The sequence below is a fragment of the Scyliorhinus canicula genome, chromosome 14 (assembly GCF_902713615.1).
Source record: "Scyliorhinus canicula chromosome 14, sScyCan1.1, whole genome shotgun sequence".
Classification (NCBI taxonomy): Eukaryota; Metazoa; Chordata; class Chondrichthyes; order Carcharhiniformes; family Scyliorhinidae; genus Scyliorhinus; species Scyliorhinus canicula.
In genome coordinates, this window is record NC_052159.1 from 6021330 (window position 1) to 6044963 (window position 23634).

The 23634-nt window shown below is 50.7% G+C and overlaps 1 protein-coding gene across 4 annotated transcripts in view; it reads left to right on the top strand.

Moving 5' to 3' along the window:
* LOC119977259 (arf-GAP with Rho-GAP domain, ANK repeat and PH domain-containing protein 1) overlaps window positions 1-23634 on the top strand; it is a 259394-nt gene that overhangs the window by 81233 nt on the left and 154527 nt on the right. For 3 of the 4 annotated variants that reach the window (XM_038817991.1, XM_038817990.1, XM_038817993.1), the window contains one exon: window positions 21052-21185. In XM_038817991.1, coding sequence (XP_038673919.1) covers window positions 21052-21185 — 134 coding nt within the window. Of the gene's footprint in view, window positions 1-16657; window positions 16695-21051; window positions 21186-23634 lie in introns of those variants that run through there. The other variant, XM_038817992.1, reaches the window with a different exon arrangement.

Below are 23634 nucleotides of genomic sequence, written 5' to 3' on the forward strand. Positions count from 1 at the left end.
GATTCTCCGAGGTGCGCCAGCGTTGAGGCGGCGTGGCGTGGTTGCAGCGATTCTCTGGCCCGGTACGGAGGCTGGGAGAATCGCGGCCCTAGTCTCAGTGATGGTGACCATGAAACGATCATCAATTGTTGTAAAAACCCACCTGGTTCACTAGTGTCCTTTAGGGAAGGAAATCTGCCGTCCTTACCCGGTCTGGCCTACATGTGACTCCAGACTCTCAAGCGATGTGGATCGCTACCACCTGCTCATTGAAATGCGAGGATGGGCCGTAAATATTGTTCTTTCCAATCACCCCAACATCCTATGAATTTAAAAAAAGGTAACGGTACCTTGCTTTGTGTCTGCACATTTCACTTATAATAACATTTGAAGAATGTTGCCAGGAATGTTGCCTGGAATGGAGAGTCGGTCTTACGAGGAAAGGTTGAAGGGCTAGGCCGTTTCTCATTAGAACAGAGAAGGGTAGGCAGCACGGTGGCCTAGTGGTTAGCACAACCGCCTCACGGCGCTGAGGTCCCAGGTTCGATCCCGGCTCTGGGTCACTGTCCGTGTGGAGTTTGCACATTCTCCCCGTGTCTGCGTGGGTTTCGCCCCCACAACCTAAAAATGTGCAGAGTAGGTGGATTGGCCATGCTAAATTGCCCCATAATTGGAAAAAATAATTGGGTAATCTAAATTTAAAAAAAAGAACAGAGAAGGATGAAGGGCGACTTGATAAAGGTTTATAAGATGATCAGGGGAATAGATAGAGTAGAGAGTCAGAGATTTTTTCCCTGGGTGGAACAAACCATTACAAGGGGACATAAATTTAAGGTGAAGGGTGGAAGATATAGGGGGGATGTCCGAATTAGGTTCTTTACCCAGAGAGTAGTGGGGGCATGGAATGCATTGCCTGTGGAAGTAGTTGAGTCGGAAACATTAGGGACCTTCAAGCAGCTATTGGATAGGCACATGGATTATGGTAGAATAATGGAGTGTAGATTAATTTGTTCTTAAGGGCAGCACGGTAGCATTGTGGATAGCACAATTGCTTCACAACTCCAGGGTCCCAGGTTCGATTCCATCTTGGTTCACTGTCTGTGCGGAGTCTGCACATCCTCCCTGTGTGTGCGTGGGTTTCCTCCGGATGCTCCGGTTTCCTCCCACAGTCCAAAGGTGTGCAGGTTAGGTGGATTGACCATGCTAAATTGCCCTTAGTGTCCAAAATTGCCCTTAGTGTTGGGTTGGGTTACTGGGTTATGGGGATAGGGTGGAGGTGTTGACCTTGGGTAGGGTGCTCTTTCCAAGAGCTGGGGCAGATTCGATTGGCCGAATGGCCTCCTGCACTGTAAATTCTATGATAATCTATGATTCATCTAGGACAAAGGTTCGGCACAGCATCGTGGGCCGAAGGGCCTGTTCTGTGCTGTATTTTTCTATGTTCTAAGTATATCATTGGCTTAGGGATGCCCCGGGGATGCGAATGACGCTACAGAAATGCAAGCCCTGTGCTAATGGTAAAGCTGAGCTTGTAATTCACCAGGGGGTTGGGGGGGGGGCTTCACTGGGAAATCCATTGACAAGCGGCTGGGTGGCCATGAGTGTGCGCTCGGAATCATGGGATGTGGCGTCACTTACAGACTTACAGAGAACGACCTGTCTCGTGTGGGTGTGTACCCTTGACTCACCCCGGAAGTTAGGGATTGTGTTAGATTCATGAAGAGGAGGGTTGGGATGTTGCACAAAATAGCCATGAGTCTGAGGATTGGGAGTGGGTCAGAAACCAACAAAGCGACACCATATAGTTGATAAAACGGGGGGAAATTAGATTGAGAGTCAACACGGCAGAAATATATACGGTAAACAGATTGTTGGAGCTTTATTAGCGTGTAAAGAGGAAGAGGTTAGCAAAGTAAACATTGATTGCTTGCAGCAGAAGCGGAGGCATTTTGTGTCATGGGTTTCATTCCAGATATAGACGATAACCGAGGGGCTAAAAAGAGCGAGGAAATTAAGGTAATTAATTGTCAAGTATTGGGGACACTTGAAGGACTAAAATCTGACAGATCCCCGGGACTTGGCCCAGGTATCCAAACATCGGTTTCTATTATTCAGGACGTCTTAATAATGCCTTTAGAAAAGAGTAGCATGTTCAGAATTAGTCAGGTTGTTTTACAGAATCTCAGAATTTACAGTGCAGAAGGAGGACATTCGGCCCATCAAGCCTGCACCAGCTCTTGGAAAGAGCACCCTACTCAAGCCCACGCCTCCACCCTAACCCTAACTACGGGCAATTGATCATGGCCAATCCACCTAACCTGCACGTCTTTGGACTGTGGGAGGAAAGCGGAGCACCCGGAGGAAACCCACGCAGACACGGGGAGAACGTGCAGACTCCGCACAGTGACCCCAAGCCGTTATCCGAACCTGGGACCCTGGAGCTGTGATGCAGCCGTGTTAACCACTGTGCTACCATGCTGCCCACAAGGAAAATCCTGTTTGAAGATTTTTGAGGCTGTAAAGGGGAACTGGTAGATGTAGCGGCCGATTCTCCAAAATGGAGACCAAGTGTTCGCACGGTCGTGAACACCGTTGCGTTTCACGACGGCGCGAATTGGGCACGGGAACGACTGATTCTGACCCCACAGGGGGCCAGCACGGCACTGGAGTGGTTCACGCCGCTCCAGCCTCCCTTCTCGGTGCCAAATGGGAACCGTGCCAACCCGCGCATGCCCGGGGGACTTCTTCTACGCTCCGGCCCCGATGCAACATGACGCAGGGGTTCTGGAGCCGAAAGCGGAACAAAGTTGGCCCGGGGGGGGGGAAAGAGGGCGGCCCGCCGTTTGGTAGGCCCCGATCACAGGCCAGGCACCATCGGAGGCCCCCCCCTCCCGGTGAAGAAGAGCTTTTCCCCGCCCCACAGGCCGTTCCCCAACCCTTCGCGCAAATTTCCCGCCGGCAGCGACCAGGGGTGAAAGGCACCGGCGGGACTCTGCCGTTTCCGTGCGGCCACTTGGCCATGTTCGGGCCGGAGAATCAGCGGCCCGGCTTCGTACAGCGGTCTGCGATCGGCGGTGTGCCAAACGCGTCGGCGCAAATAGCGGCGATTCTCCGCACCTTGGGGCGTCGGGGCGGCGTGGCGTGGTTGCGGCAACTCCCCGGCGCGGGGCTCGGAGAATCGCGCCCATAGTGTACCTGGATTTCCAATCGCCGTTCAATAGATGTCCCACAAAATGTTCATGGGCACCATAGGGACTCATGGAGATGGGGGTAATATGGTAGCATGGTTGGAGGATTGGTTAATGAATAGTAAGCAGAGAATGGGCGTAAAAGGGGCTTTTTCACGTTGGGAGGCTGTAGATAGCAGGGCTGGTTCAGCACACTGGGCTACATCGCTGGATTTCAAGCAGGCCAGCAGCACGGTTCGATTCCCGTACCAGCCTCCCCGAACAGGCGCCGGAATGTGGCGACTAGGGGCTTTTCACAGTAACTTCATTTGAAGCCTACTCGTGACAATAAGAGATTTTCATTTCATTTTCAGATAATGGAGTGCTGTAAAGGTCAATGCTGAGGTTACTGCTATTTACAATCTATACTAATGACTTAAATGAAGAGACAGATGGTAATTTATCTAAGTTTGCTGATGATACTGAGCTAGGTAGGAAAGGTAAGCTGTGGGGAGGATACAAAGATTCTGACAGGTTAAATGAATGGGCAACAAGATGGCAGATGGAGCTTGTTGCACCTGCATGCTACCTTTTAGTGACTCATGAACAAGGATACCCAGGGTCCCTTTGGATATTAACCTTTCTCAGCCTCTCACCATTTCAGACATACTCTGCACTCTTGTTTTTTTTCTCCCAAAATGCATTGCTTCACAAGTATTCGCATCATATTCCATCGGCCATGTTCTTGCCCATTCGCTTACCCTGTCCAAGTCCTCGTGAAGCCTCCTTGCATCCTCCTCACAGCTCACTTCCCACCTACTGTTGTGTCATCAGCAAAGTCGGAAATTTATTTGCTTCTCACGTCCAAATCTTTTCTATAGATTGTGAACGAGCACCCATTCTGCCGAGCTGAGAATGACACATTTATTCATTTTTTTTGTTTTTTTTTATAAATTTAGTGTACCCAATTCATTTTTTCCAATTAAGGGGCAATTTAGCGTGGCCAATCCACCTACCCTGCACATCTTTGGGTTGTGGGGGTGAAACCCACGCAAACACAGGGAGAATGTGCAAACTTCACATGGACAGTGACCCAGAGCCGGGATCGAACCTGGGACCTCGGCGCCGTGAGGCAACTGGGCTAACCCACTGCGCCACCGTGCTGCCCTAGAATGACACATTTATTCCGGCTCTCTGGTTTCTGTCTGTTTAGCCAATTCTCAATCCATGGCAGTATATTACCCCCAGTCCCAGGTGCTCTCATTTTGTTTCTTAATCGCGTGCGTGGGACCTCATTGAAAGTCTTTCGAAAATCTAAATATACCACATCCACCGGTTCCCCATTATCTGTGCTGCAGGTAACATCCTCAAAAAAAAAACCCTGAAGGTTTGTCAAACATGATTTCCCTTTTTTAAAATCGACTCTGCCCAATCACATCATTGTTTTCCAAGTGTCCAGTTTTCACATCCTTTAGCATAGATTCTAACATTTTCCCGGCTACGAACAGGACGCTCGTTCTCCGTTAATTCTCTGTCTCTCCCCCATATACTCTGCCTTCCCAACCTTGCCTCAGGTTAACTCGCCGCCAGTCAGCTCTCTCTCTCTCAGGGGGGAGAACAGTCGATGGTCCCCTGGGACGTTTGCTGATTTTCATTTTCATACCCACCTTCCCACTCTCCCTTAGCCCCTCTCCTTTCTCCAAAATAAAGCAGATTCTCTCTCTTGAGTTGATTTAAATTGCCTATTGCGGTGAAATCAGATCACAGAATCACAGAAATACATGACGCAGAAGAGGCCATTCAGCCCATCGAGTCTGCACCGACACATGAAAAATACCTGACCTGCCCAGCTAATCTCTGGGGCTGGTTTAGCACACTGGGCTAAATCGCCGGCTTTTAAAGCAGACCGAGCAGCACGGTTCGATTCCCGTACCAGCCTCCCTGAACAGGCGCCGGAATGTGGTGACTAGGGACTTTTCACAGTAACTTCATTGAAGCCTACTCGTGACAATAAGCGATTTTCATTTCATTTCATTTACAAGCACTTGGCCCCATAGGCTTGAATGTTATGACATGCCCAGTGCTCAACTCGGTACTTTTTAAAGGATGTGGGGCAACCCGCCTCTACCACCCTCCCAGGCCGTGCGTTCCAGACTGTCACATTCCCCACTCAACCTCTTGCCTCTCACCTTAAACTTGTGTCCCCTTGTAACTGACCCTTCAACTGACCCTTCCCTATCCACCCCGTCCATGCCCCTCAGAATCTTGTCCACCTCGATCAGGTCGCCCCTCCGTCTTCTCTGCTCCAGAGAAAACAACCCAAGCCTATCCAACCTCTCTTCATAACTTAAATGTTCCATCCCAGGCAACATCCTGGTGAATCTCCTCTGCACCCCCTCCAGTACAATCACATCCTTCCTATAGTGTGGCGACCAGAATTGCACACAGTGCTCCAGCTGTGGCTTCACCAAAGTTCGATACAACTCCAACATTTGTAACCCATGCCTCGATTGATAAAGGCAAGTGTCCCATTTGCCTTTTTCACCACCCGATTAACTAGCCCTTCTGCCATCAGAGATTTAGTAACAAACACACCGAGGCCTCTTTGTTCCTCAGGACTTCCCAGTGTGGAGCCATTCATTGAATATTTCCTTGTCATATTGCTCCTTCTGAAGTGTAACATCTCACACTTTTCAGGGTTAAATTCCATCTGCTACTTTTCTGCCAATTTGACCATCCCGTCTATATCGTCCTGTAACCCAAGATTCTCAACCTCACTGTTAACCACCCGGCCAATCTTTGTGTCATCCGCAAACTCCGCACCCTCTGTCTCCTGCAGCTCAGCCAGTTTTGAATCCACCTTATCAAGTTCCCCTGTGTCCCTTATTTATAAGCCTCCCATGTGGAACCTTGTCAAAGGCTTTGCTGAAATCCACCCATTTATTCGGCAACGCTGTAGCTGAAAATGTTCTACTCATCTCCCCGGGTTTGGGGGGGGGGAATCTAAAACACGGCGGCACTGTCTGAGCATCAGGGGGCCCACCATTTGGGACTGAGATGAGGAGTCTTCACTCCGAGGATTGGGAATTTTGGGAATTTTCACGAAGGTGGTGGGTGCTCCATTGTTGAATATTTGTAGAGATGAGAGAGGCAGATTTAACATCTCTCAGCGAATCAAGGGATATTCGACCAAGTGGGGCAGACTGAGGCGAACGTCATTGTGATGGAACCTCCCAGAAATACGTCCAATCAGAGTTTGGAATGGTAGAAGGGCACATTGGCAGATGTCTGAGCATTGATGTGTACAACCTGTTCCTCTTTTTTGGGTGCGTTTAATAATAATAATAACCCTGTCGAGGTTGCACTTAGCCTCATTGAGCTGAATTGAGCTCGTCAGTGTAGAAAGAGATCGTGGCCCCAATCTCTCGGCCCCCCCTTGGCATCCCCATCGCAGCCTCTGGACCAACCCCCCAACTTACTTGTTCGGGGGTCTTTGAGCCCCCCCCTCACCCCATCGCATAAGGGCAGGGCAACCCCAGACCCGATCCCTGGCAGGGGCAACTTGGCACCGGGGCACGTTGGCATTGCCAGACTAGAACCCTGGCAGTGCCCCTGCCTATCTGGCAATGCCACCTGGGAACCCTGGTAGTGCAAGGCTGACCGTGCCAAGGCACCTGGGTGGCAGCGGGTGTGCCATGATACCACTCTGCCCAGAGCCCGACCACCTCGGGTCCTCCGATGGCCTGGGAGGCCCCTGCCCCCCTCCCTCAGGTGCCATTACGCCTGGTCAATGTTTGCGCATTGACGCCTAACCGCTCACTTAAATCTGTAAATCATGATCACGCCCAGCGAGGGCGAGATCCAGATCGCGATGTCTCACAAGTTCTCTCGCCCCAACACTGAGTCGGGCACGACGGGGCCATGTTTTGTTTCGGTTGAATAGCTAGATGAACGGAGCAGCACGGTGGTGCAGTGGTTAGCACTGATGCCTCACCCCACCGAGGACCCAGGTTCGATCCCGGCCCCGGGTCACTGTCCGTGTGGAGTTTGCACATTTTCCCCGTGCCTGCGTGGGTCTCACCCCTGCAACCCAAAGATGTGCAGGGTAGGTGGATTGGTGCTAAATTGCCCTTTAATTGGAAAAATAAAGGAATTGGGTACTCTAAATTTTTTTTAAAAATAGTTCACATGGGGGAAAGATACATGTGCTGGCTCTCTTTGAGAACAAATGGGCGAGTCCCACTCTCCTGCCTTTTCTATGCAACCCTGTAATTATCCAGTTCCTTTTTGAAAGCCACAATTAAATCTGTCTCCACCACACTCACAGACAGTACATTCCAGATCCTAACCACTCACTGTGTGAATCTGTCTCCACCACACTCACAGACAGTACATTCCAGATCCTAACCACTCGCTGTGTGAATCTGTCTCCACCACACTCACAGACAGTACATTCCAGATCCTAACCACTCGCTGTGTGAATCTGTCTCCACCACACTCACAGACAGTACATTCCAGATCCTAACCACTCGCTGTGTGAACCTGTCTCCACCACACTCACAGACAGTACATTCCTGATCCTAACCACTCACTGTGTGAATCTGCCTCCACCACACTCACAGACAGTACATTCCAGATCCTAACCACTCGCTGTGTGAATCTGCCTCCACCGCACTCACAGACAGTACATTCCAGGTCCTAATCACTCGCTGTGTGAATCTGTCTCCACCACACTCACAGACAGTGCATTACAGATCCTAATCACTCGCTGTGCGAGGTAATTTCTCCTCTTGTCTCCATTGCTTCTTTTACCAATTGCTTTTAATTTGGTTCTTGATTTTTCCACCAATGGGGACAATTTCCCCCTGTCTACTCTGCCGAGACCCCTCATGATTTTGAACACCTCTATCAAATCTCCTCTCAACCTTTTCTTCACGAAGGAAAACAGTTCCACCTTCTCCAATCTACCTACGTAACTGAGGTTTTTCACCCCTGGGACTATGCTTGTGAATCTTTTCTGTAATTTGCTCAATGCCTTCACTTCCTTTCCTAAATGCGGTGTCCAGAACTGGACGCAGTACTCCAGCTAAGGCCGAACCAGTGATTTATACAAGTTCAAGGTAGCGTCCTTGCTCTTGAACTCTGGCCTCGATCTAACAAGCCCACCATTATGAATTGGAAGTTTTTCAGATATTCAGGGAAATTGAGGCAGAGAAAAAACTATTACTGCCGGCTGGGGGAGTCCAGGAGAGGGTGTAGTGGGGGTGGGTGTGTGGTTGTGGGCCAGGGTCGGGGGGGGGGGGAGGTGGGTGAAGTTAAGAAACACATCAATATGCAAAGTGTGGTACCAATTCTGAACTCTTTCCTGCAAATGGCGATTGATGTTGGATTTGTTAGATTGTTGTTAACCCAGCTGGGTTTTAAAACTAACCATGGTATGAGGACAAAGGAACAGGAGGAGGCCATTCAGCCCGTCGAGCCTGCTCCGCCATTCAATGATGGCTGATCTTCCACCTCAATGCTATTTTCCTGCGTTATTTCCATATCCCTCGATTAGTGTCCAGAAATCCATCGAACTCTGTCTTGAGCATACTCATTGACTGAGATTCCACTGCCCTCTGTGGTCGAGATTTTCAAAGATTCACCGCCTTCTGAGTGAAGATATTCCTCCTCATCTGAGTCCTGAATGGCCTGCCCCTGATTCTGAGCCGGCACCCCCTGGTTCTAGACTGACCAGCCAAGAGAAAGCACCCTGGGCTGGATTCTCCGCTGTCGGGATTCTCCGTTGCACCGGCAACCTGGACGTTTCCCTACGGTGTGGGGCTGCCCACAATAGGAAACCCCATTGGCCGGCTGGGCAGACGGAGAATCCTGGGACGGAGAAATCTGGGGTGGGATTCTCCGACCCAGTGCCGGGTGCCGAATTCTCCGGTGCCGGGGATTTGGTAGGAGCGGGAATCACGCCGTGCCGTTTGCCGGCCGCCAGCAGTGGCACGCCCGGCGATCCTCCGGCCCGTGATGGGCCGAGTGGCCGCCCCTTTTTTTTTGCCGGCCTTGCCGGCGCAAATTAGAGTAGGTCCTTACCGGCGGGACCGGCTGGCGCGGGCGGCCTCGGTGGGGTGGGGGGGGCCAGGGGGATCTGGCCCGCGACCGGGGCCCACTGATCCGCGGTCGGGCCTGTGCCGTGGGGGCACTCTATTCCTCCGTGATGGCCGACGCGGAGATGAACCCCGCCCCGCGCATGCGCTGGGATGACGCCAGCACACGCTGGTGCTCCCGCGTATGCGCCAACTCGCGCCGGTTGGCATGACGCCAACCCCCTTCCTTGCCGGCCAGCGCAGCACAAACCACTCCAGGGCCGGCCTAGCCCCTGAAGGTGCGGAGGATTCCACACCTTTGGGGCAGCCCAATGCCGGAGTGGTTCACGCCACTCCTTGGTGCCAGGCCCCGCCGGATAGGGGAGAATCCCGGCCCTGGTGCGGCGGGATGGAGAACCTTGCCCCTTGTCTATGCCCACCCTGTAAGATGGGTACATGGGGTTCAGTCACAGCTCTCCCACAATTAACTGGCATCCTCCTGATCCTATGAGGGATTGCCGACTATGTTGGTGTTGGACTGGAGTCAGATATAGGCCGGGACCGACTACGATTGGCTGATCTCCATCCCGAGGCAATATCTGCAAACCGTTTGAGTTTTTCATGACAATCCAACAGTTCATGGTCAGTTTTAGTTATACCGATGATTAAAACTGAAATCGAACTCTTTGAGTCCCCGTGCGAGATTTGAACTTGGTTTAACTGGATTATTAAAGCAGGTCTCAAATCATTCTGAAGGGCAGACGCTTTCGGGACTATTAGGAAAAGGCAGAGGAACGGAACTAGCTGAATTGGACTTACAGAGAGCTGGCACAGACATGATGGGCTGGCACAGACATGATGGGCTGGCACAGACATGATGGGCTGAATGGTCGCCATTTGTGCTGCAACCATGCTGGGATTTTATGATGAGCTATTAAAGTTACGCACTCCTACCCGTATAACCCTTGCACATGTATATTTTGACACACGGCTGACCAGGAGTCTCTCTCGCTCTTGTCTCCTGCCATTGGTGTTGGGCGTCGATGGTCAACCTGTTTGGCCGTATTATGAATACACCTTCCTTGGCCATCAAGTTCTGGTGTGGGACTCGAACCTCCTGGCCAGGGGCACGAACACTACTCACTGAGAAACAAGAACCTTCTGACAGTGAATAACTCCATGATTGTTAAGAGGTTGAGGGCCTGATCCTCGGGCCACACTGCTCCGTAAAAGCAGCTCGTCGCGTCGCAGCGTGGCCCGTGAAAGCCGGGAGACCCCGTTCCTGGGACCCAGCTCGCAACGCCTTGCGGGGTGTTTCAAGGGTGTGGGCGGCATCACTTTCTTTTAGCAAAACTGCATATTAGAGCGAGGCGGTAAGCCTGGTACAGCTCCCCACAAACTGGGACCAGATTGAATGGCACTCATGGGGGTCGCCAAGGGGATCGGAGGCCCCCAGCTGCATGCCCTTTAGGCAGGGTGGTGCCCTGGCACCTCTGGTGTCACCTGTGTACCCTGCCAGTGCCACCTGTTGCCAGCCTGGCACTGCCAAGGCGCCCAGGTGGCACTGCCAGTTGACATGGACACTGCCAGGGTGGCAGTTTGGCGCTGCCAGGGTGCCTCCCATGTTGCGTTCGGGCTGGGGGAGGAGGTCAGGGATCAGGACGCCATCTAAAAATGGGAAGTTTCAGCGGGCGGAGCTCCCCATTGTAAAAATGCGTGTCCTCGGCCGCGCGTTCCCCATTTAGGCCCCTTATTCAAAACGAGTCGTGTTGAATAGCCGTGTGTTTCTCGGTACTGCGAAACACGCGGATAAATGCGCTCGCTCGGGGACTTCATCGCGCCCTGTATATTTTGCTTGCACACAGATGTAGTCCTTGCGCCCTTTGAGTCAACTATCCACAACTTGCAGGACTCAACATGACCTCAACAATGTTGGATCAGAACCTCTGCCTCTGTGCTTTTTCTCTGCTATATTCCCCATTCCTTTCCTTATTCCCTCACATGGCACCTATCCTGTCATTCACACCACACAGCGATTGTTTACTCACCATCACTAGTTCCCCTCTCCATCCTTCCATCCAGACACAAACCTGCCACCCTCTTTTTTTTTATGCCCCTCACCTTTTGATTGTTCTCAACCCATTTTGTGTCTACCTTTCCCTGTTCCGATGAAGGGTCATCTGATTACCCTGTTTCTCTCTGCAGATGCTGCCAAAGCTGCTGTGTATTTCTAGTAATTCCTGCCTTTATTACAGTTGTTTAATAATGGTTTACCCCCTCATTCATCGCCAGCTTAAACATTGCAAAATAAAGAAGGTGGGTAGAGTCAGTGATAGGGGAGAGTGTACATGGGGATGTGGGAGGGGAGTGAATGGGGAGGTAGAGTCAGTGATGGGGAGAGTGTACATGGGGATGTGGGAGGGGAGTGAATGGGTGGGTAGAGTCAGTGATAGGGGAGAGTGTACATGGGGATGTGGGAGGGGAGTGAATGGGTGGGTAGAGTCAGTGATAGGGGAGAGTGTACATGGGGGTGTGGGAGGGGGGTGAATGGGTGGGTAGAGTCAGTGACGGGGGGAGAGTGTACATGGGGATGTGGGAGGGGAGTGAATGGGGGGGGGGGTAGAGTCAGTGATAGGGGAGAGTGTACATGGGGAGGTGGGAGGGGAGTGAATGGGGGGGGAGAGTCAGTGATAGGGGAGAGTGTACATGGGGCTGTGGGAGGGGAGTGAATGGGGGGGAGAGTCAGTGATAGGGGAGAGTGTACATGGGGATGTGGGAGGGGTGGGTAGATTCAGTGATAGGGGAGAGTACATGGGGATGTGGGAGGGGAGTGATTGGGTGGGTAGAGTCAGCGATGGGGGAGAGTGTACATGGGGATGTGGGAGGGGAGTCAATGGGGGGTAGAGTCAGTGATAGGGGAGAGTGTACATGGGGATGTGGGAGGGGATTAGATGGGGGGGTAGAGTCAGTGATAGGGGAGAGTGTACATGGGGATGTGGGAGGGGAGTGAATGGGGGGGTAGAGTCAGTGATAGGGGAGAGTGTACATGGGCTGTGGGAGGGGAGTGAATGGGTGGGTAGAGTCAGTGATAGGGGAGAGTGTACATGGGGATGTGGGAGGGGAGTGAATGGGGGGGGTAAAGTCAGTGATAGGGGAGAGTGTACATGGGGCTGTGGGAGGGGAGTGAATGGGGGGGGGAGAGTCAGTGATAGGGGAGAGTGTACATGGGGATGTGGGAGGGGGTGGGTAGAGTCAGTGATAGGGGAGAGTGTACATGGGGATGTGGGAGGGGATTAGATGGGGGGGGGGAGAGTCAGCGATGGGGGAGAGTGTACATGGGGATGTGGGAGGGGAGTGAATGGGGGGTAGAGTCAGTGATAGGGGAGAGTGTACATGGGGATGTGGGAGGGGAGTGAATGGGGGGTAGAGTCAGTGATGGGGGGAGACTGACTGTGGATGGAATAACATTTTGAGGTGAATATTGTCTGACTTTCGATTAAAAAATTTTTTTCTTTCGTGGGACGAGCTGCAGGCTGTTCCGCATTTATTGCCCATCCCTAATTGCCCCGAGGGGCAGTTCAGAATCAACCACATTGCTGTGGGTCTGGAGTCACATGTAGGCCAGACCGGGTAAGGACGGCAGATTTCCTTCCCGCAAGGGCAGCAGTGAACCAAATGGGTTTTTCTGACAATCGACAATGGTGTCAAGGTCATTGTTGGAGTTTTGGTGGTGGGATTTGAAGCCAGATCCCCAGAGCAGAATGCTCTGGCTCCAATGCAATAGGAATAAGTTTTTTTGGATTATTTGCCGTTTGTATTTTTTCTGTTTGTCACTGAGTTCTCTCAATAATGACAGTAGAAAGAATGACTTTCCTACGGAAATGAATCACAAAATCCCCTTTCTAGTCTTACTGACTTAAGGGCATTAGCTATTCAAAGATTCACTATTTTTTTATTTTTTCTAATTAAGGGCCAATCCACCGAACCTGCAGACACGGGGAGAATGTGCAAACTCCATACGGACAGTGGCCCAGGGCCGGGTTCGAACCTGGGTCCTCAGTGCCGTGAGGCAGCAGTACTAACCATTGTGACACCGTCCCGCCCTTAAAGATTAACTATTTTTAATCAGGGTGTAGCCTGAGACCAACTCATACGGTCGGCTTTCATAATGTCATTGTCACTGGGACAGCTAGCCTACCCTTTGTATCTAACCCCGTGCTGTACCTGTCCTGGGAGTGTTTGATGGGGACAGTGTAAAGGGAGCTTTACTCTGTATCTAACCCCGTGCTGTACCTGTCCTGGGAGTGTTTGATGGGGACAGTGTAGAGGGAGCTTTACTCTGTATCTAACCCCGTGCTGTACCTGTCCTGGGAGTGTTTGATGGGGACAGTGTAGAGGGAGCTTTACTCTGTATCTAACCCCGTGCTGTCCCTGTCCTGGGAGTGTTTGATGGGGACAGTGTAGAGGGAGCTTTACTCTGTATCTAACCCCGTGCTGTACCTGTCCTGGGAGTGTTTGATGGGGACAGTGTAGAGGGAGCTTTACTCTGTATCTAACCCCGTGCTGTACCTGTCCTGGGAGTGTTTGATGGGGGCAGTGTAGAGGGAGCTTTACTCTGTATCTAACCCCGTGTTGTACCTGTCCTGGGAGTGTTTGATGGGGACAATGTAGAGGGAGCTTTACTCTGTATCTAACCCCGTGTTGTACCTGTCCTGGGAGTGTTTGATGGGGACAGTGTAGAGGGAGTTTTACTCTGTATCTAACCCCGTGCTGTCCCTGTCCTGGGAGTGTTTGATGGGGACAGTGTAGATGGAGCTTTACTCTGTATCTAACCCCGTGCTGTACCTGTCCTGGGAGTGTTTGATGGGGACACTGTAGAAGGAGCTTTACTCTATCTAACCCCGTGCTGTACCTGTCCTGGGAGTGTTTGATGGGGACAGTGGAGAGGGAGCTTTACTCTGTATCTAACCCCGTGCTGCATCTGTCCTGGGAGTGTTTGATGGGGACAGTGTAGAGGGAGCTTTACTCTGTATCTAACCCCGTGCTGTACCTGTCCTGGGAGTGTTTGATGAGGACAGTATAGAGGGAGCTTTACTCTGTATCTATCCCCGTGCTGTACCTGTCCTGGGAGTGTTTGATGGGGACAGTGGAGAGGGAGCTTTACTCTGTATCTAACCCCGTGCTGTACCTGTCCTGGGAGTGTTTGATGGGGACAGCTGTAGAGGAGCTTTACTCTGTATCTAACCCCGTGCTGTACCTGTCCTGGGAGTGTTTGATGGGGACAGTGGAGAGGGAGCTTTACTCTGTATCTAACCCTCGTGCTGTACCTGTCCTGGGAGTGTTTGATGGGGACAGTGTAGAGGGAGCTTTACTCTGTATCTAACCCCGTGCTGTACCTGTCCTGGGAGTGTTTGATGGGGACAGTGTAGAGGGAGCTTTACTCTGTATCTAACCCCGTGCTGTACCTGTCCTGGGAGTGTTTGATGGGGACAGTGTAGAGGGAGCTTTACTCTGTATCTAACCCCGTGCTGTACCTGTCCTGGGACTGTTTGCTGGAGACAGTGTAGAGGGAGCTTTACTCTTATCTAACCCCGTGCTGTACCTGTCCTGGGAGTGTTTGATGGGGACAGTGTAGAGGGAGCATTACTCTGTATCTAACCCCGTGCTGTACCTGTCCTGGGAGTGTTTGATGGGGACAGTGTAGAGGGAGCTTTACTCTGTATCTAACCCCGTGCTGTACCTGTCCTGGGAGTGTTTGATGGGGACAGTAGTAGAGGGAGCTTTACTCTGTATCTATACCCCGTGCTGTACCTGTCCTGGGAGTGTTTGATGGGGACAGTGTAGAGGGAGCTTTACTCTGTATCTAACCCCGTGCTGTACCTGTCCTGGGAGTGTTTGATGGGGACAGTGTAGAGGGAGCTTTACTCTGTATCTAACCCCGTGCTGTACCTGTCCTGGGAGTGTTTGATGGGGACAGTGTAGAGGGAGCTTTACTCTGTATCTAACCCCGTGCTGTACCTGTCCTGGGAGTGTTTGATGGGGACAGTGGAGAGGGAGCTTTACTCTGTATCTAACCTCGTGCTGCACCTGTCCTGGGAGTGTTTGATGCAGACAGTGTAGAGGGAGCTTTACTCTGTATCTAACCCCGTGCTGTCCCTGTCCTGGGAGTGTTTGATGGGGACAGTGTAGAGGGAGTTTTACTCTGTATCTAACCCCGTGCTGTACCTGTCCTGGGAGTGTTTGATGGGGACAGTGGAGAGGGAGCTTTACTCTGTATCTAACCCCGTGCTGTACCTGTCCTGGGAGTGTTTGATGGGGACACTGTAGAAGGAGCTTTACTCTATCTAACCCCGTGCTGTACCTGTCCTGGGAGTGTTTGATGGGGACAGTGGAGAGGGAGCTTTACTCTGTATCTAACCCCGTGCTGCATCTGTCCTGGGAGTGTTTGATGGGGACAGTGTAGAGGGAGCTTTACTCTGTATCTAACCCCGTGCTGTCCTGTCCTGGGAGTGTTTGATGAGGACAGTATAGAGGGAGCTTTACTCTGTATCTATTCCCATGCTGTACCTGTCCTGGGAGTGTTTGATGGGGACAGTGGAGAGGGAGCTTTACTCTGTATCTAACCCCGTGCTGTACCTGTCCTGGGAGTGTTTGATGGGGACACTGTAGAAGGAGCTTTACTCTATCTAACCCCGTGCTGTACCTGTCCTGGGAGTGTTTGATGGGGACAGTGGAGAGGGAGCTTTACTCTGTATCTAACCTCGTGCTGCACCTGTCCTGGGAGTGTTTGATGCAGACAGTGTAGGGGGAGCTTTACTCTGTATCTAACCCCGTGCTGTCCCTGTCCTGGGAGTGTTTGATGGGGACAGTGTAGAGGGAGCTTTACTCTGTATCTGACCCCGTGCTGTCCCTGTCCTGGGAGTGTTTGATGGGGACAGTGTAGGGGGAGCTTTACTCTGTATCTAACCCCGTGCTGTACCTGCCCTGGGAGTGTTTGATGGGGACAGTGCAGAGGGAGCTTTACTCTGTATCCAACCCCGTGCTGTACCTGTCCTGGGAGTGTTTGATGGGCACAGTGTAGAGGGAGCTTTACTCTGTATCTAACCCCGTGCTGTACCTGTCCTGGGAGTGTTTGATGGGGACAGTGTAGAGGGAGCTTTACTCTGTATCTAACCCGTGCTGTACCTGTCCTGGGAGTGTTTGATGGGGACAGTGTAGAGAGAGCTTTATTCTCTATCTAACTCCATGCTGTATGTGAAGTTCTGTAGACTGGCTGGTGTAAATGATGCCCTACAGAACATCTGGATCTTGACTAGTTTAAAATAATTTATTATGAAACAACTGAGTGGTAAAGATAACTGGAATAAATGTAACAATCTACTGACACTAACTTAACAATACTAGAGCTACTGCAAAATACGCCTATCCAACAGGACTTACTCCCCGCTCCCTTAGGCACAGACTGTATGTGGTAAGTTTACACCGCCATCTGGTGGTCGGAGGTCACATACAATATTATATAGAAAATTGCTTATGCATATCATCACATTCCCTTTCCTTTGGAAATGTTGTTATTTACATTGATTAGACTTTTTTTTCAATTCAATATGATGTTCATAAATATTTACATCTTTACTATTTACAGTCCGTCACAAATTCAGTCTGTCAGGTTTGCGTCTTAGCCCTATTGATCTTCAGAGCGGCTGCTGAACTTGTGAAGTTGCTTCATGTTCCTCTGTAGTTGTGGATGCTGCTTGTTGTTCTTGTGTTGCTGTGTCTGTAACTTGCTGTTGGGGCTCCGTTTGCTGAACTGTTTCAGCTGTTTTCGGGCTGCCAACCGCTTCTTCTTCCGTTTGCATCACAAAAGGTTGCTGAACTTTCAGCGCAACTCTTCTGTTCCTTCTTCAGACAACCCCCTCATCCGTGAGGCTGAGATACGAGTTTGGGCCTGCTTGTCGCAGTACCTGCCTGCTGAGACCATCCGCTCCCTTCGGAATCTTCTAGTCTGACCGTGTCTCCTGATTGCAATGGTTGGAGTCTTTTCGCGGATCGGTCGTAAAATCCCTGTTGCCTCCTTTTTTGGGAGGTGAACATAGAACAGTACAGCACAGAACAGGCCCTTCGGCCCTCGATGTTGCGTCTCTAACGTGTGGTTCACTGGTTCTTGAGGAATATAGGGCAAGGCCTGTTCTCAGTTGCCTGTTGATCAGCAACCGAGCTGGTGAAAGCCCATTGACTAGTGGTGCAGAACGATACCTTAGGAGCACGAGATGGGTGTCATCACGGCTATCTAATGCTTTTTTCAGGAGCTGTTTAACAATATGAATGCTCTTCTCAGCCTTACCGTTAGACTGAGAGTACAGAGGACTCGTGGTGATGTGTTTAAAATCATACTGACGTGCAAAAGCTCTGTCCAATGATAACTGTCAAAACCAGGACCATTGTCACTCGTGACTACATTCGGTATCCCATGTGGAAATCTCTTTGACGTGCTTAATGACACACCTGGTCGTGGAATTCGACAGCTGTGCTACCTCCAGATAATTAGAAAAGTAGTCAATGTCTAGAAGGTATTCGTTTCCATTCATGTAAAAAAACATCCATGCCTACCTTCTGCCATGGGGTTGTGACGACCTCACCCAACTGCATCGGCTCTCTGCTTTGTTTACGCTGAATTTGTTGACCGGTTTCGCAGTTATTCACCATCATTTAAATGTCGTGGTTTATCCCCGGCCAATACACTGCCTCCCTGGCTCTATGTTTGCACTTTCCCATCCCCAAGTTCCCTCATAGAGTTTCTTTAGGATCATTGACCTTAATGACTGTGGAATGACGATCCTTTGTTTTCGAAGCAAAAAGCCATTTGCATCACTGGCTCTTACATTGTTAAAAACTCGAGCAGGAACCTTGAGGCCATTCTCCATGAAGGCGTGCTATCACCTTTTGCAAGACCGTGGCTTTGGTGGTTTCTTGCTTTATTAATTTTGACTTATTGTCAGAAACCGGCAGAGACTCAGCGACCAGATTCACATAGATCTGCAGATCTTCATCCAACTGGTGTACCTCTTCCATGCCTGCGACTCTAGGTAGTGTATCAGCAACAATGAGATGCTTGCCCAGTGTATAAATCAGCTCAAAGTCATAGCGTTGCAGCGTTGTGACCATTCGCTGAATCCTCGGGGATATTTCGTTAAGATTTTTGTGTTAATCATTATGACCAGTGGTCTGTGGTAAGTTTCCATCACAAACATTGGAAGACCATAGACTTCACCATGAGGTTTGGTGAGACCATTGATGAATCCGAGGCATTCCTTTTCAATTGCGTTCCGTATCAGACATTGATCTGGATGCTTATGCTACTGGAAGCCAGTTATTTTCCAGATCTTGTTGTAATAAGACCGCTTCCAAACCAGCCTTTGATGCGTCGTCAAAACTTTCATCTTTTTCGCTGGGTCGAAACACATCAGGACTGTCGCTGTTGCCAATGAAACTTGCAATGTTTGCCATTCCTGTTCACCTTTGGTACACCATTGGAATGTTGCATCCTTCTTGACAGTTTCTCTCCGGTTTGCAGTTTTGCTGCGAGGTTGGGAATGAATTTCCCAAACAAAATTTCCAAACAAAATTTATCGTCCCTAACATTCTTGGTGTACCTTTTTTTTTACATCCGTGGGATGTGCCACCTGCAAGATTGCCCTTATTTGATCTTGATCAGGCTGAAGGCCTTGTGCGGAGAACTTGTCTCCCAGGAAGGTGATGTTGTCCACACCAATTTGACATTTTGCCCTGTTTAAGCCGTTTCTTTTAATGCTCTTCCAGACCCTGAGATGCCTTTTGTCGTGTTCTTCCCGTCTCGATCCCCAGATGATTATATCATCCACACAAACTCGGACTGCTGGAATCCTTTCAACTATGTGCTCCATGGCCTGATGGAAAATTTCTGAAGCAGAACTTATGCCAACTGGCATCCTTAGGAAGCAATACCCTCCAAAGGGTGTGTTGAACAGACATAGCTTTGTGCTTTCTTTGTCTAATTTAAGCTGCCAAAAGCCTTGTGACGCATGTAACTTGCTGAAACGGGTTGCGCCTGCCACCTCACCTGGGCGACACGGTAGCACAGTGGCTAGCACTGTGGCTTCACAGTGCCAGGGTCCCAGGTTCGATTCCCGGCACGGGTCATTGTCTGTGCGGAGTCTTGTTGCTCGTTCTGGGTGAGTGTGCTTAACACTCAATTTGGCTCTGTTTCGTTACTTAGCTTTGGTGTCGCCAGGTATCGTTAAGATACCGCCACAAGTTTCAAGGTCAAGTTCAAAGCAATAAAACCATACACCAATTAGTAAGTTCAAACAAGACACGTTTATTATATTACAGTAATCTACTAAGCATGCATATAAAACTATGAGACTAGGCTAATCCTACCGCTAATAGGCCAAATACTTATCTGGATAAGGGGACTGCCGGATCAGGGAACAACGGCTTCTAGCTTTGCCCTGGGTCCGCAGGCTTCCAGTAGTTATGGACTAAAGGGGGTCAGGAGTGTCTACTCTCGTAGCGTGCGTTGTGACTTACTTGCTGGCGGCTTCTGCCCAGACCTCTCCTCCTCAAGGTTCTTCTGCTGCAACGTTGTTCTGCTGGGAGGGCTGGCTGGTCAAGGAGAGGCTGGCAGAGAGAGAGAGCTGGGGTCGGGGTCTCTGTCTTATACCTCTCTCAGGGTCTCGCGCCCACCTGGGCGGACCCTCTATACTCTCGCAATCGACTGGGTCTCTTCCCAATCGATTGATTTGAATTCCCCAATAACGGGGCAGTTCCTCGATCACTGGGGCGGTTCTTGGGACTTATTGTTTTGGGCTTCTTTGGCACCGAAAAGTCTGGCCTTCCATTGAATGTATCGATTAGTGTTAACTTGTTTCTTTTGTGCCTGGGGATCGCCCGGTATCGCCTCATTAATATGTTAACTTGTTTCTTTTCATAGTGTTGTCTGGTTTTGGCAACAGCCAAACTGGTTTCTGCAGCAGTCCAAATATACAAGCGCTCTGCAGGCTGCTTGCATTTTACAACATGTCCATTTTCCCTGCATTCCTTGCAATCTTCCATTTTGTGCTTGGGCAGTGGTCACCCAAGGTGGCTACAGTCTGCACTTTCTCCCCGTGTCTGCGTGGGTTTCCTCCGGTTTCCTCCCACAGTCCAAAGATGTGCAGGTTAGGTGATTTGGACATTCTGAATTCTCCTTCCCAACAGGTGCTGGAATGTGGCTTTTCACAGTAACTTTGTGGAATGTTAATATAAGCCTACTTGTGATAATAAAGATTATTATTATTATATTTCCTCCCTTTTGGGTATCAGACAATGTTGAGGTTCAGATCTTTGCGGAATTTTCTTGTTCTTAGTCAATCATCAAACCTGGTACCATGTCATGTTCTGTAGACTGGCCGGTGTAAATTATGCACTACTGAACACCTGGTTCTTGACTAGTTTAAAATAATTTATTACGAAACGACTGTGTGGTAAAGATAACTGGAATAAATATATAACCAACTACTAACACTAAGTAAGTGGTATAGAGCTACTGCAAAATATGTCTATCCACCAACACGACTTACTCCCCACTCCCCTAGGCACAGAGTCCCGTGGTAGTTTTACACTGCCACCTGGTGGTCGGAGGTCATGTTAATTATTATATACAAGATTGCTTATGCATATCATCGCACTACTTGTCCTGGGAGCGTTTGATAGGGACAGTTTAGAGAAGGTTTTCACATCACCCAGGATTGTTGAATTGCTTTGTTAGTTGCCTGTGAATTGAATTTCCTTTTCCTTCTGTCTTTCAGTTCCACGTGTAAGATTAACTTGGATGAGTGTAAGACGGAACTGAAGAGTCTTCCTGTCGCACCGCGGACCAAACCCCCTCTGCCTCCACTGAGCATCCTCGATCCATCATCGCTACCCAACCTCCCAGTCTGTTGTGAGTGGTTATCCTTCCCTCTCGCAGGTGGAGCTGCCCATGTTTGTGTGTGGGAATTTGAGCGTCAAACCCTAGCTATGTTGTAATTGATGGATGGAGAGTGGCCAAGTTGAACCCAGATTGTTGTTGGCATCGTTCCAGACACGAGAGGCTGTCGGCATGGAGCAAAGAACCCATTTCAGTGATGGAAATGGTTCTCCATGGGAGGGACATTTGCTGATGGCTGTGGCAGCCAATCAGTGAGAGGCAGGTTCTGTCAGAACCATCTCGCATGAAACTATCGACTGGACTGCCGTCTGCATTGCTGTTTTAAAAAATCCATTCACGGGATGCCGGCGTAGCTGGCTAGGCCAGCATTTGTTGCCCATCCCTAATTGCCACTTGAGAAGGTGGTGGTGAGCTGCCTTCTTGAATCGTTGCAGTCCCTGAGGTGTAGGTACACCCACCGTGCTGTTAGGGAGGGTGTTCCAGAATTTTGACCCAGCGACAGTGAGGGAACGGCTGATATATTTCCAAGTCAGGATGGTGTGGCTCATATGCAGGGACAGCAAGTGATTAGGAAAACTAATATAACGTGCAGGGAATTGTCCAGACCACATATGGTGCATTGTGTCCGGTATCGGTCACGTTGGGCACGATTCTCCCTCAAGGGAACAAAGTCGCCCAGCACGCGCTGTTAGCCGTGTGTTTCCAGCGCTCGCAGTGCCGAGAAACACGCGGCTATTCAAGGTGACTCGCGTTGAATCAGGGGCCTGTACGGGGAATGGGCGGCCGAAGCCACACATAGCCCGTTTGGTACAATGGAGGGCGGGCTCCGCACACCGGAACTCCGCATTATCGCGAGAGATTGGCACTGCCAGGGTACCCAGGTGGCATCAGCAGTGCCAGGGCACCACCCTGCCCAGATGGCATGATCCCCAGGGAAACCCCACGAGTACTGTTCCCTCTGGTCCACGTTAGTGAGGACCGGCGCTGGCCCGGGATCTCTGAGGCAAAGGGGTTGAATCCCAAAGCCTTGGGTATCTCGGCAATCTGCACATTACAGTGAGGCTTAGTGCCTCGCTCGAATAAGGTGACCCGCCCATTGTGGGCAGGATTCACGTCGCAACGTCTCGCCAGACTGCGATGAATCTCTCGAGGTGTTGGGAGCCTCGCAGAGCGGGGTCTCCAGGCTTTCGCTGGCTACGCCGTGCCATGGCGAGCCGCGCAGAGCGGGGTCTCCAGGCTTTCGCCGGCTACGCCGTGCCATGGCAAGCCCTGCTTGGCTGGCACAGCGTGGCTGTTGGATCAGCTGGCACAGCGTGGCTGTTGGATCAGCTGGCACAGCGTGGCTGTTGGATCAGCTGGCACAGCGTGGCTGTTGGATCAGCTGGCACAGCGTGGCTGTTGGATCATGCACCTTATTTAATGAAGGTTGTAAATGCATTGGAAACAGTTCAGAGAAGGTTTACCGGACTAACACCTGGAATGGGCGGGTTGCCTTATGAGGAAAGGTTGGACTAGCTGGGCTTGTATCCACTGGAGTTTGAAAGGGTCAGAGGCGACTTGATCGAATACCCTGATGGGTATTGACAGTGTGGATGATGAGAGGCGGTTTCCTCTTGTGGGAAAATATAGAACTAGGGGGTCGCTGTTTAAAAAATAAGTCGCCCGTTTAAAACAGAGGTGAGGAGAAATGTTTTCTTTCAGGGGGTCGAGTGTCTTTGGACAGGTGCTGGAAGCAGAATCTTTGATTATTTTTAAGGCTAAGGTGGATATATTGTTGGTAAGCGAGAGGGTGATAGGGGGGGAGGCAGGATGCAGATTTGAGGTTACTATCACACCAGCATTACTAAATGGTGGAGCTGGTCGCTGATTGGCCTACTCCTGCTCCTGATGTGTCTGGCTTGGAGGGGAACCTCCAGGTGATGGCCTTCCCATCTATCCTTGTCCTTGTCCTTCAAGATGGTAAGGGGCAGGAGGATTTTAGAAGGGGGGGGGATGTGCTGTCGTTGGCGGGACGGGTGCAACCGGTGAAGATGACGGTTCTCCCGAGGTTCTTATTTGTGTTCCAGAATGTCCCAATCTTCATTCCAAGGGCGTTTTTTAGGAGGGTGACTGCACTGATATCGGGATTTGTTTGGGCGGGGTCGAGGGGGATGGGGGGGGGGGGGGGGGGGGGGGGGGGGCAGGGTGGCGCTTCCGAACTCGATGAATTATTACTGGGTGGCGAACATAACCATGGCTCGGAAATGGGTAGTGGGGGAGGGGTCGGTGTGGGAGCGGATGTGTAAGGTCTTGAGTTTGGGGGCACTGTTGACGGCGCCTCTACCATTCTCGCGGGCCAGGTTCTCCGCAAGCCCGGTAGCGGTGGCACGTACCGTCCTTTCCTCACCTGCCGCCCCAGGGGCTACAGGACAAAATGGTGTCACAAACAGGGATAGGTCAGGCAGAGAGTCAGAAATTCAAA